The 13,545-nt window shown below is 48.6% G+C and overlaps 1 protein-coding gene across 3 annotated transcripts in view; it reads right to left on the reverse strand.

Moving 5' to 3' along the window:
• dlgap1b (discs, large (Drosophila) homolog-associated protein 1b) overlaps positions 1 to 13,545 on the reverse strand; it is an 84,381-nt gene that overhangs the window by 3,171 nt on the left and 67,665 nt on the right. For all 3 annotated transcript variants that reach the window (XM_047568355.1, XM_047568354.1, XM_047568356.1), the window contains exons 7-11: positions 6,086 to 6,471; positions 5,929 to 6,008; positions 2,218 to 2,633; positions 941 to 1,032; positions 183 to 335 (exon numbers count right to left, since the gene is read on the reverse strand). In XM_047568355.1, the coding sequence (XP_047424311.1) occupies positions 183 to 335; positions 941 to 1,032; positions 2,218 to 2,633; positions 5,929 to 6,008; positions 6,086 to 6,471 (1,127 nt within the window). The remainder of the gene's footprint in view (positions 1 to 182; positions 336 to 940; positions 1,033 to 2,217; positions 2,634 to 5,928; positions 6,009 to 6,085; positions 6,472 to 13,545) is intronic.

The following is a 13,545-nucleotide window of genomic DNA, read 5'->3' on the forward strand; positions in this document are numbered from 1 at the left end:
GGCGGCGTCAGGCAGGCGACAAGACAGTAGGCAACACAACTGCATGCTTAAGCTCAACTGTGAATCATTTGCGCTCATAAAATACAAAGCGATGACAGCAGATGCCATGCAGGTTAGTGACGCATTCCAAAACAATATCGAGGTTAGCTCATTGAGAACGAGTGAATGTCGTATGCCCGCACCTGAATTTCCGGGGGAGTCAGAGGCTTCCAGCTGTTGGCTTTGAGTTGGTGGAGTTCGTCAAACTTCAGGCTGATGTTCTCGATGGACAACTGGAGCATGTCCCAGAAACCCGCCAGGTCCTGGGAGACGGGCCGCGGGTGCGCATTCGGGTTCTGAGGCACAGACATCACAACACAGATCGTTTTATACGTCGACTCCATCTCGTGATTCGGTTTTTACGGCAGCTGAACAAATCATAAACTCGACTTTGAGTTGAATGCCAAACTGGAGCCAGTATGAACTGCCACACTGGCGTCATACTGTGAGAGGCTGGAGTGCTGGGCTTATATCCAGAATGTGCCTTTGATTTCTTCATTATGCTTTTTTTTTTTTTTTTTTTTTTTGGATCATACATCCAGTGTAGTTAAAAAAAAAAAAAAGATCCAGCTTATCAGTGTGTCTGCCAACAGCTCCTCAGGATGTTCACTGCTACATAAACATAAATAGAGACAAAATTCCAAGCTGTATTGTTATGGAGTTTGCTAAATAAATATAATTATTTTGATGGAGTCGTGTTACTTCCAAGAATCTCAGTTTTGCACAGTAACTTCTGTTTCGCATACGAGGGAAAAGGAAAGGCGGCAAAGATGTGAAGGCTCCACTAGATGCATAGTAAATGACTGCTAGCCCGGCCTGTCACAATGATTTGTGCAGGGATGATGTCAGCGTTGGAGGGGGGAGGGCCGGGGTAGCATGCAGAGGATGAGGTGACACATACCAGATTCTCCTCACACAGCTCCCGGAACTGCTGGAACTTCTGGGACATCAGCAGCTGGGCACTCCCCACTGCACTGCGGATCTTCCCCAGGACTGCAGAAAGACACAGCCGCACATGCATGCACAGGCACACACACACACACATACACACACAGAATTCACAATGTAATTACTCACAGCACCGCATACTGCAGGCATGTTGCACCACTGGGGGGGGGTTGCATTGGTAATGCAACAAAAAAGGATGCACCAAAAATCCCTTTTCACTTTCAGGGATCATGAAGGAAGTGAATTAATTACTAAAATACATTTTTCTTTTCTATAATAATTAAAATTTTATAAGCACAAAATGCAATATGCCACATTTAGAGTACAGGAAAAAATACTTTACATGTTGTCAAATAATTTTCTTTCAACGGTGCATGGTAGGATAGAGAAGACTCAATGGCATAATTAGATTGCACCACACAGTGTTATTGACTCATACTGTATATCCCCATGGAAAGGAACTGTCAGTGCATACATTACTGCATACTAGCAGTGGAATCAGAAACTGTGAGGGGGAGAATCTGCACTACAGACGCTGTCTTCATCCCCTTCAGGATGCCTGTCTGAGTGTGTGTGTGTGTGTGTGTGTGTGTGTGTGCGCATGTTAGCGTGGGATCCGGGAAAACATAACCTTGAGACAGCCTCAGTGTTCTTCGTGTTCTGTGAGAGAATTCTTTGCCTGCAACCATAACAGCATAACACTCGCTGCATAAGCACGTCTTGCTGGCATTTCCAGCAAGACGTGAAATCAGCTGCGCGGTAAGGACAGGTGTTAATACAGTGGCCTGAGGCTCCTTCGCTCAATCTGCTATACGTCCATGCGCGTGAAAAACCTATTTCCATGCGTGCATGGGCGCGAGTGCCGCTCCGTGCGCACGTGTGTTACATCTAGTTACCTCAAAGTAGCACTGAGAGATCTCTGTTTGCGCGAGGGATCATTATACAGTGTGTCTAGAGGACACATGAGTGGCTGAGGCCAGCAGCGGCCTATTGATAAGTATGCACGGTATGTCTGTGGAGGCCAGAGGGCCTGAGACAGGAACAAGCAGCTATTGTGGTCCAATACCACGAATACCAGCTCCCTCCAAATCGGGAGGAGAGGAGAGGAGAGGAGAGGAGAGGAGAGGAGAGGAGAGGAGAGGAGAGGAGAGGAGGTTGAAAAATGAAAAATGCTCTCATCATTGTGCATCATATCGTGGCATTTAAATGGCACCTCGTGATTCCACTCACTCTCCTCATGCAGCTCATTCTCCTTCTCATCCTGCTCCATCTGCCTGCACCAGCCCTCCATGCGCTCCGTCTCGGCCTGCAGCAACTTGAGGAACCAGCGCCCGTCGCGGGGGCACACCGACCGCCCGACGCTCTCCAGAGCGTCCGCCTCCGGCTCGGGCACGCTGTCCATCCAGGGGTCCGGAGGGGGCAGGATGGACGGGTCGAACCCCACCTCCCCGTAGTCGTCGCCGGCGCAAGCGTGGTAGTGGTTCCCGGAGCCCTGGATGCTGACGGTGGAGGTGGAAGCGTCGCGGGAGTGCTGGCGCGGCATGGTGGCGCAGTGGCGCGGCGGCAGCTCCGGCGCGTGCGCGGGGTCGTCGAGGTCAGCTTGTACGGCTGTGGTCACACTGTTGGAGCGTGTCATCCTCCGGTAGCTAAGAGAAGACGCAAGAGCAAGGTTATGTGGAGATTAACACGTTATTATTGTTTTTAGTTCTTGTTGTTTTAACTGATTGTATTGGTGTTTTGCTTTTAGGGGTAATTACGTGATCTAAACACGGCCCTTGGAGGAGCTCCCAGTATGAAAAATGGAGAGTACGATCAGAGAGATCACTGATAGTGATGAACAGCTTTTGTGGTGTGGAACATCCTTTGTACGTGTGTGTGTTTTGTCACCTGGCTCATTCAGAAGCAACAGAGTGTGCAATTTTCTATCGCACCACAAGCTCTGCTCCAGGGCTGGTGCACACACACACAGATAGCAAACGCACACAAACACACACACACGCACCTGGGACTCGTCTCTACAGCTGGGAGTGCCATGTCGTATTTTGGCTCGAAGAGTTTGCGCTGCTAGCGTTAAGCCTTTGCCAAGTCCCTCCACAGTATGTACAACAGTAGACGCACATTCAAAGATTAAATCAACACACACACACACACATTTGGCTACATTCTATAGCGCAGCTCACCACCCCGGTAATGAATGGGATGCCAGAGGGACGGCAGCGTTGAGCGGCAAGAGGGGGAACTGGCAAGCTTGCTGCGCAGTGATTGGACGAGCCAGCAGTCTAATCATTGCCAGATTACAGCTCAAAGTGCCACTAGACTCAAAGCACATCATTTATTAACACATACAAAAATGGAGCCGTGTGCCGCTCACTGAACCACTTAAACAAAACAAGCAAAACAATTTGATAGATAGATCTAAAAGTCCACATGGACAGGAGGCTCCAAAGACACAAACCAAGAGCAAATATAAGTAGTTAAAGAACTTCGCCAAGCCCGGGAAACAGACCGAGCTGCTAGCTGTACTCTGATCCAAACATGCCCACACGCCCGCCGCACGTGAGCCTCAGTTTGACCTGCCAGCAGCACGACACACGCAAACGATCACAGCTCCATCCGTCGAACCTCCGGACGCACACTCCTTCTGAACGCTACCCCTTCATCTCAACTTCCCCTTTGCTCATTCATCTCCCCTCTTCTGTGAACACGAAAAGAAAAAAAAAAAAGAGAGAGAGAGAGCAAGAACAAGGGAGTGGCTTCGGGTAGATCAAACAGAGTGCATATGTGCTTTATGTGTACATACCAGCGGCCCAGTGTGTGTAGGTGTGTGTGAAGAGCAGTTAAAGTGTAACTCCTCCGAGCAGGTGTTCAGTTCTAATGACCTCAGCCTGCTTTCTATCAGGCTGCTAACAACTTCCTGCAGGGGCAGAGGCAGGCAAGGCCAAACACAGCCCAGACAGATAGACAGACATATCAATAGACGGGACGCGGAAAAAAAAAAAACAAGAAGAACAAGGGCTTTTAAAAGAGAAAAGTCAGCGTGAGGGAGAGAACGGAGACTGTAAAATATGAGAATATGAGGAAGGTATGCGGGAGCAAGTAAAAACCAAGAAAGTGTGCGTTCTTATTACATTCATGCGAAGGGAAGCTGTAAATTACCACAAAGGTGGAGCGTTGCATTCCTTATGTTTCTGCTTAAGTGAGAACCTTCTTTAACTGTACGTTTTTTATTTGAACTCCTGTCATTTTTACTGTCATCTGCACAGAACGTGACTCAACCCACAAACGTGAGGAGATACTGAAGCGCAAATGGAGAGTGTGAAAAGCGAATGTACGTTAGGTGGCGGAGGACCACAAACCTATACATTTAAAAGTTCCATCGGCAAACGAGGCGTCCTGTTGTCTATTCGTTTCGTGCAAATAATGACAAACCCTCTGTCAGTTAGGACAAACAGTCGGGACGTGCTAGCTGACTTTTCAAGATGGTTGTACGTATGGTTTAGGACCTTTTTCTCCTCTTACTGCAAAACCATCTGGTGACCAACACCCCAGGACCTGACCTTGTAAGGCCCTAAAAACCAGAATACATTAGATGGCAAATCAAAGATTTGCAATTCACGTTGTTTGTGTTATTTGCGATTACAAGCCTTTGATTTTGACTTATACTTTCAATATCTTACTGTAAAAATAGCTTAAGATTTCAGTACCAAAAAATGTTTGTGTAAAGACAAGAAAGTTATTTGTTTGTATTCTCTTCCACTCCCTTCCAGTTAATCCTAGTTCATACAGCACAGTGAGGTTATGACCTGTGACTGCTGCATACAAACACACAGGCATTCACACACACACACACACACACACACACACTCACTCACAGACAAACAGACGCACTGGAGCAAGGCTGTAGGAGTTTGGCACTCTCACCGTCTGGGAATTTAACATAGGGGGCATCATGCCCAGACCTCCCAGGTGCAGAAACACACACACGCACAGGCCAATGCATATGCATGCCAACAGGTAAACAATCAAGCGTGCAACAACCTCCTCCAAACATTAACCATAGAAATGCACAGTGCTGCGTAACATCCAGGCCTCAGCAGAGGAGAAGATGTTTGGATGAGTTAATATTTGGCTTGGCTGCTCTTGGAACTCGGAGCTTGGTCAGTCAGCTGAGACCTCCTCTTTCAGAAATCCCCTTGCATTCCCTGATGCTTAGCAAGTGTTTTAAAGTGTCGGACTAAGCCTTCCCCGTGACCTTTGATTAAAGCTGATGCGTCCCTGAATTCCAAAAGCACACCTTGACAACCGAAAGCCGGCGCTGGGGACTGAAACGGTCAGCTTTCCTCACCAAACAGAAGGCCGCTGTATTGACAGGGCATGGCGAATGAAAGCAGACAAAGAAGTCAAGAGGCCGTAAATGCCTCCGTGTCCCACCAAGCGCCTTCATGAGCGCGGTGCGACGGGAGCTAATTAAAGTTTGTCGCGCGCTAGGCTGCTTCTCCTCAAACTGGGAGCGCGTTGCGCGGTGGAAGACTGGAGCTGACAGCACAGCAGCGTCTCTTAAATATATCCCAAAAAAAAAAATACATCCCTCCCCTTCTCTCTTTCGCCTCCCACATATACACAAACACACACAGCCTCAAAGTAGACCGAATCACAATGACTGGAGCAACAGATGGCTGTCAACTCACCCCCCCTCCACCTCCCCAGCTCCCAGCACCACATCCTCTGGCCCAGCTGTCACTTGAGGCCCCCGGCTGAGGGGGCTCTGACGCCAACCTCCCCTGAGCTGGGGACAGCTGCTGTGGGGAAGCCAGTGTGGGGGGGGGCGAAAACTTGTAGCGCACATTACAAACCTCTCTCTGTTTCCATAAGTCCTATCCAGACCTATCCAGTTTCACTTTTACAACCCCATGCTCTTTTCCTCCTGGCGTTCCTACTCACCCTCGCTCATCCTCCACCTGAATCCCAATCGACTGGAATTTAGACTGCTCCTCCGTCGGCCCTCCTTCGTCCGGGTCCACCTAAGGGGAGGGGAGTAGCCGTCAAACCGAATGCCAGGGGGTTTGGTCTAGACTGAAAACTGGACCCATCCACAAACCTGGATGCCTATGGAGAGGCACTTGCGGAGCGCTTCCCTCTGAGCCTTGCTGTCCGCGGAGACGTGCGCGACGGCGGACGTGGTGGCGGTGGCGGTGATCATGATGGTGCTGTTGGTGACGTGCTGGCTGGCGGGGCCGTGCACCTGGGCGTTGGCCGCCTCTATGGCTGCGGTCAGGGCCTTCATGCTGTCGATGCTCTCCGTGGAGTTGGACAGGCCCTGCTGGGAGCTGATGCCCGTCCGCTGGCCGGAGCCCCCGTCCATGTACGCATCCTGAGCGGACTCGGTGCTGCTCTGGGCCGTGATGGATATGAAGGGCTTGGACGGGGTGGTTCGCGGCGGGACCGGGGGAGGCGTCTTTTTGTAGGTGGTGATGCATGATGACACTGCAGAGAGGAGGATAGATTAACGGAGAAAGAGCGTCATCTGTTAATCACTTTAAAAATGTCTTCACAATAAGCCTGTCAGTTGTAAGATTGCTGTTGTTGATGTTGTTGTGTGCCTACGAAGGAGTGCACACAGACGATAAGCCTGATGACGCCCTCGTGATATAATTATATTATCTTGGCGTGGACTCTGGAATTAACATTTAATGAACTGCGCTGCAAACTAGAGGTGTCAAGTTTGAAAGAAGTGAGAAGGATCAAATCAAAGCCGCATTATGACGCATAAGTCCCATTAGAGCTTGAACAACAACAGCAAAAACACTGTCAGGATACCTCAGCTTTTGCAAATTTAGTGGATGGACATACATGTCATTCATTTTTATGCTAATGTGAGTCATTCACTGGCTGACAGGAATTGACAGTTTACTTGGAAGTCTTAGGTCACTGTGTTGAAATGGACAGTAGATTAAGACTAACTGTGACAAATCAGGGCCGAATCTAGTAATAGGATTATTAAGTCAGCCACTTGACCCACTGATCTGGATGGTTAGGCCTTCAACGCACCGACTGTACACATCCAGAATAGTTTGACTGGGCTGAATATAGCTGGAACCACGTAATTAAGAACGGGAGTTAAAAGACACTGCAGAAGTCAAGCTCAATGCTAAAGGCTCTGTATTCATTTTGAGAAAAAAAAAGGTATTAGAAGTGGTTAAAGCTCTCCCTCCTTCTACCAGTAACAAACTCCCTCTCAGGTTACATCCACATGTTCTGCACAGTCAGTAGCCAGTCAATGGACCATCACTTATTCAGGAGCCTGTCTATAGAAGCGGGAACTAAAAAAAACAGTCTGCAGACGCACAAAAACATTCACATCCTAACTGCATTATGGCTTGGAATCTCCTTCCTTGCTTGGTCCTGTCATCAAAAGTAGGTCGCCCACTCTGTGTGCTCCGCAGTGAAACTAGGACAGCGGGTTTCCTGGATCTCTTTAATCCCTACAAAAGACAAACATCCTACCGTGGCGAGATCGGCGCTCTGTGTGCGGCACACAACTGTTGCCAACCACACCCAGCGCACGCAGCCATGTCTAAAACTATTAGAGCGGGATCTTTTTTCGCTTTGTATCCTGTCATCTGACTGACGGCTACAGAGAGGCCTTGGCGTACTGGAGGTGAACAGAGGGCTGACTTCGCCCTTTTGATTTGTTGGAGTCACCTACCGCCCTCCACCCATCCTCCCCCCTCCCCCTCCTCCTCCTCCTCCTCCCGCCTCATCAGCAGTGATTGGATGATACCGGGCGAGATTTCAGTCAGGTTTTGACAAGCTGGAAAGCATTCAGATGGGATGAGTGCTGCATTGAGATGAGATCACGGTTGCTAATGTGGCAGCCTTTGATGATGACTTAACAAACCACAAGAAAGACAAAATAGATGACTTACTGTACTTCCTTCATGTCATGTGTATTTATTTAGAGAGACACTGTATGTGCAGGAATTACTGCCAAACCCCTCTCAGACAAAATCATCGTAGCATGCTACGATACGCACCGCTGTCTCAACCATTCACAGACGTCTGGGGAATATGATCAACATCCAGGCCTAATCTTTAGAAAGGTCGCAGAGTGCGGACCCACAAGAGAACAAAAACCGCACAGTGAACACACACATGCACTCACAGAGACAGAGAGAGGGTGAGGTCCTGCCCCTATCAGCCTGTGGAGGTTCAAAGGATAGAATGTCAGTTCCTTTCAGAGCTTTTATCCCCTGAAGTCGTCTAAAAGTCACACACACATGTGTGTGTGCGTGTGTGTTGGTTGGCTGTATGTGTGCGTGTGGTTCTCCAAGGTCTGCGGAAGAGTTAAAAGATGGTTTCCATCAGCTCAATAAAGCACTGCATGAAACAAGAGACGACGCGCAGTGTCCCACCTCGCTGTCACTGCGAGAGTCCGTCAAACCAGAGAATAGCAGAGGTTTCGAATGCCAGGACAGGTTAAGTAAACACACTCAGGAGTCAGAACATGCTCTCGCTCACATGTGTGTGTGTGCACGCAGGCCTGCAGAGGCGCACAAATAACACTGACACAAAACAGCTTCATGTTTCAAGCGCTCCACATCAAGGGAGACCACAGACTTCCTGCCAATGATATGCTCTGCATCCATCAGGAGCTAATGTCAGTAAAGATCGGGCCAGGGCCGCTGACTTATACACAAGCATGTGGCAAAAATAAACAACAGTCTGAACTGAAGGACTTGGGTTTTATGTTAGCATAACTTCAAATTACGATGAAACAGAAAAAAAATGAATCCGCTAATTCTTGTCTGACAACAGAGAGGAGAAAACATCTGACCAAAACAACTCCCCTGATAAGACAGAGGCCAAGTTTCCAGTTTCCACAGACACGATAAGAGAGTAGCTTCATCCTCTCGCAGCCATGAAAGCGTTAGACAGCTACACTGCCCCGGACCTCCCACACACAGAGACAGTCAAGGACAGGGTGAAGCAGGAATGTGTCGCAGGACTCCATCAAACCCTTAAGAAGGAATGCAGAAAGCTCTCTTCGCCGAGCTTAGACAGATAAACACAGACGACCGAGCAGAAATGTTATTCTGTCACTTCATAATATCAGGTTAATGCAGCTTTGATCACAGACTAAGAAAGACATGGTCTCTCGTGTGTGCAAAAAAAAAAGGAAAAACAACTTCCTCACTTAGCAGAGATGGGATTGAGGGGTTGAGGAATTTCATCTCTCCTCCCTCACAGAAGTAGGTGCAGCCTGCTGCGAGCATTGTCATCCCAGAGAAGAGAGGAGTTTGTGAATGACAAAACTCTAGTGGCTCTCTGCCAAATCCCTCTTTTGACAAACGCTTCAAAAGTCCCTCGCCGACAAGTTGGTGTGAATAGCAGTTCTTCTTGGCAGAGCACTCTCCCCACCCCTAGGCTTGATAATATCAAAGAAAGCCCTCTTCCCTCCCCTGAGACAAAAGCAAAGTCTCCATTCATTTCTCCGGCCTCCATAACAAAAACAGACTCGCCAGCCACCTCTTTTTTTTTTTTTTTTTTTGACTCACTCTGGTCCGTTTGTGTGTCTCTAGGTGTACGCTGTTGCCTTTATTTAATCGCCGCGTTCATGTTACAGAACAGATTGAAGGCAGGCAGCTGCCTTGTAATCTCCGATCTGTGTATCTGCGCGATAGGCCACTTCAAAGAGCAGACGGTTCGGTTTAAGAGGCTAGCTAACAGGAATGGGCTCCCCCATGCGGGGGCCAAGGGCAAATCCACCGCCATCCAAAGCAATACAAAGGCCAAGACGAGGGGGGGCGGTCGGTATGGGGGAACATTGACAGCTGAGCCCAGCTGCGTGGTGTTTGGGATGAGGGTCTGCCAGAGGGGCGAGGGAAGAGCAGCTACCAGAGAAGAAGAGCTGAGCGAGACCGAAGGAGAGGAGGAGGGACGGGGTGAATCGGAGAGCCGCCGCCTGGCTCCGTCTGCTCGCTCTGTCCATTTGTCCATCCCTCCGTGTCCCCTGCTCTCTCCCCGTCGCGAACGCACAGAGAACCAGCTGGAGTCCTTTGTGATAGTGTCACCATGGCGACACGCAGCAACACGGAGTTTGCCGGGAGGCCTGACGTTTTACCAGCAGCGAGTAGAGGGCAGCTTCTGTTGGCCATTTGTTTGCCTTGATAGGGTACACTGCAGCTGCACTGCCACTCACCAAAACACCAGCCGACATGAAAACACAGCAGGAACGGTCGGTCGCAGCTAGTATTACTTAACAATCCAATGAGCAGCGGAGGGGACGGCACGGGAGAGGGCGAACAAGTGTTGTAAATGAATATCCAATAATGTTTCTAGCCCTGAGGCCGCTGAACTCTACCAACCAGTTTGTCTTGGACCTTTGACAAAAAGGCTTGTCAAGGTGTTTCTGGGACAGTGTCATGGATGACAATAACTTAAAAGGTGTGACATTACACTGCTGTTGTAGACAACAATGCTGCGCATCTCAACAAATCCTCATTTCGACTCAACGTCGCCTCCAGTAGACTGTTTGAAGTAACTGTATAAAAGAAAAAAAAAGTTTCTACATTTTCTGCCACGCTAAAACAACATAACAGGTTTGTTGCTCATCACTTATCTCTTTTAAATCCGCCAGTACCGCTCAGACAAAACAAACCACGCGCACAATATACAACGGCCCTTTAAAAGTCTGAGTCACCTGAAAGGTAGACGTTCATGTCAGTCGTGACTCTCAGCCAACAGAGGTCGGAGGTCACCAGGGAGTGTTTCTGCTCTCAGGAAGCATGAATTCTCAGACACAATAGCTCACTTTGTGCGCCTATGTGTGTGTGTGTGTGTGTGTGTGTGTGTGTGTGTGTGTGTGTGTGTGTGTGAGCGAGAAAGGAAGGTATTGGTGTGTGAGTGCCTTTAAGCATGTGCGAGCACTCGTTGAGAAGGGAGTTTTCGGCGCAGATGCTACCAGAGCTGCAAACATCCTGCGCTAACCCCTGAATTTAAATGAATCTTTTTTTTTTCCTACGACATAAAAATGCGTATCAGCACCAAACATTCATTAAATGTGCTTCCAGTGGCCTCAGACCAACAGTGCTATCAACGTGTCCGTGTGCTCAGCGTGTCCCTTCTAACAGAAACTCATGTCAACAGAGGGTAACTGCTCTGGCAGGCTTGTGTCTCCTGAATCGCTAGATAAGAGTGTGTTTACAACTGTCAGCCGCCGCTAAATCTGGCAGGCAGCTGCTCCCTGTTAGGCAATAGATTCACTTCACTTAACCCACTTCCCTGTGTTCCAAGTTCAAATAGAAAGCCTGGTAACCTGCATTCCTCTTTCTTTTTTTTTCTTTTTTTTTTAATGGCTTGGCACCCTCTTCGCCCTGTCAATCAGTGACAGGCTGGGGCAGACATGCTGAGAGCTGAAAACAAAACAAAACACAATGGGGTGTGGAAATAAAATCTAGAGATTTTTATTTTTTTAATTCATTTTCTTTGTTTCAGTGTTTTGTAGTTTATCTACAGCGGAAGCTACACAAATCCTGAAATATTCATACAGTGAATTGACACATCCACATGAAATCTCCAAACTGCTAACTCTCAACCTAACTGTAGTCAACATCAACACTGAAAATACCAACTAGGTTACGTTTGTGGCACTTTGAGGTGTAATCATCCAAGATTTGGGGTAAATATTTAATCCCAAAGTTCCTCCCTGTACAGTACTGAAGCCTATGGCTCGTGAAGACTTTCCTTACATGAAGGGGGTTTCTCATTAGACCTGCCCTGTGACGGCTCCAGGCAGTTTCCATTGTTCTCGACTCCTCCTTGGCAAGGGCTTTACCCTGACTAGTCCGCAACCACATGAACAGACACATCAGCCTTTTGTTTCTGACCAGAAAACCTGCCTGCAGGGGGCTGAAAGAGAGTGCGCCGAGTCAGTCAGCGTTCGGGGAGAGGGAGAGCAATAATAGACGGAGAGGTGAGAAAAGAGGATAGGACAGGGGCTAAATTTGCCATTTCCTTCGGTTCCTGTACATTCCAGCTGCTTCGTGGGGCATAAACCAGAGCATTAGGCCCTAACGCTAAAGCTAACACGCCCACACATCTCACGCATGCTTTCACTGCACTCATTTCCCACAGCATTGCTCACAGAGTGAGTGATACTTTAAGAGACTGGCTCACTGTGCAGAGTGACACATCAGATGTGCCGGCAATGACAGCATGGGCAACTGTAGTGAGTGTCGCATACCTAAAAACTAAATCATGTAGTTGGGGGGAAATCTGTAAGACATTAAACGAAACTGGATCTGTGATTGAGAAATGTCAGAATCTTTAATCCGAGAGAAAGAAGACGATAGGACGGAGCCTCCGCGTCGCTAAGTGGATAACAGAGCTCACTTAAGGCCAGTGTCTGGCAAACTAAAAATACCCACAACAACACGGCAATGTTGCCACCACACTGTCTCCAAGTGCTAAACACAGATCCCTGATAAAACATGACTGTCGGCTGCAGCGAAGCCAAGTGCGGGGAAACTTAACCACAGGTCTGGGGAATAACGGACACCGGGGACAAAAAAGCAAACACTCAAGACACCGAAAAGACAACAGGCCAACAGGCGCTCACGCATAGGAATTAGCCTTGAGGGCTGAAACACAATGCCAATGTCATGCCGTTACATGAAGGATCACTGTTTGCTGCAGCTGCTATTTACATATAAATGCAGCAGAATGTGGTCAAAAGTTCACTCCTTTCCGCTCGCAAAAAAAAAAGAAAAAAGAGAGAGCACGGTTTGCATGCTACGAGCTGTCTGGGGATTAACTCCAAATGGAAAAAGTCACAAGCTGATTCATAAAACGACTGAGCCTAAAAAGTAACAGGAACGCCGGCTGGCAGTTTTTACAAGCTCTTAAGTTTATTCTTCCAGGAATGCCGTGAAACATCAGCGTCGGGTGTTGTTTCACAGTCCTGTTTTTTTTTTTTTCTTCCTCGCATTCCTTCCCCCTTTTCCCCCTGTTTGACGTTCTTTGTCCTGACCACTTGCACATGGAGAGGAAAGGAGACACTGGCGGCCTAATCCACAGCCAGAGGCACACTAAAGCCATCTGGGCCCTAAACCAAACGTCAGGCCTTCTGTGTCTCCTATACGAGAGCGGGAGCGAGGCACGCGGGCGGGGGAAAAGAGGGAGATGGAAAGTTAAGAGAGGAAGAGGAAAATGAGGGAGGGAGAAAAAAAAGGAGAGGAGGGGGGGGGGGGCAGAAAGGCAGGAGGTGCAAGAGAGGCTGAGGGTGGGGAGGTGGAGGGGAATCTGGAACAAGAACCAGGCTACGCTGGTGCACACTGTCTTTTGTGGTTTCCAGTCCTGACCCCCTGACCCTATACATCCTGTTGAAGGGGTGGAGGGAAAGACGAGATGGCAGCTATAGGCACAGGCTGCATGTGTGCGCATCTGAGTGCGTCCGTAGCGACGTCCGAATCAGGAAGATAAATACGAATATCCGAGAAGATGCTACAGAGCTCTGTCTGTCTGTCTGTCTGTCTGTCTCTCAGGTGTGATTTTTCCCAC

The sequence above is a fragment of the Mugil cephalus genome, chromosome 18 (assembly GCF_022458985.1).
Source record: "Mugil cephalus isolate CIBA_MC_2020 chromosome 18, CIBA_Mcephalus_1.1, whole genome shotgun sequence".
Lineage (NCBI taxonomy): Eukaryota > Metazoa > Chordata > Actinopteri > Mugiliformes > Mugilidae > Mugil > Mugil cephalus.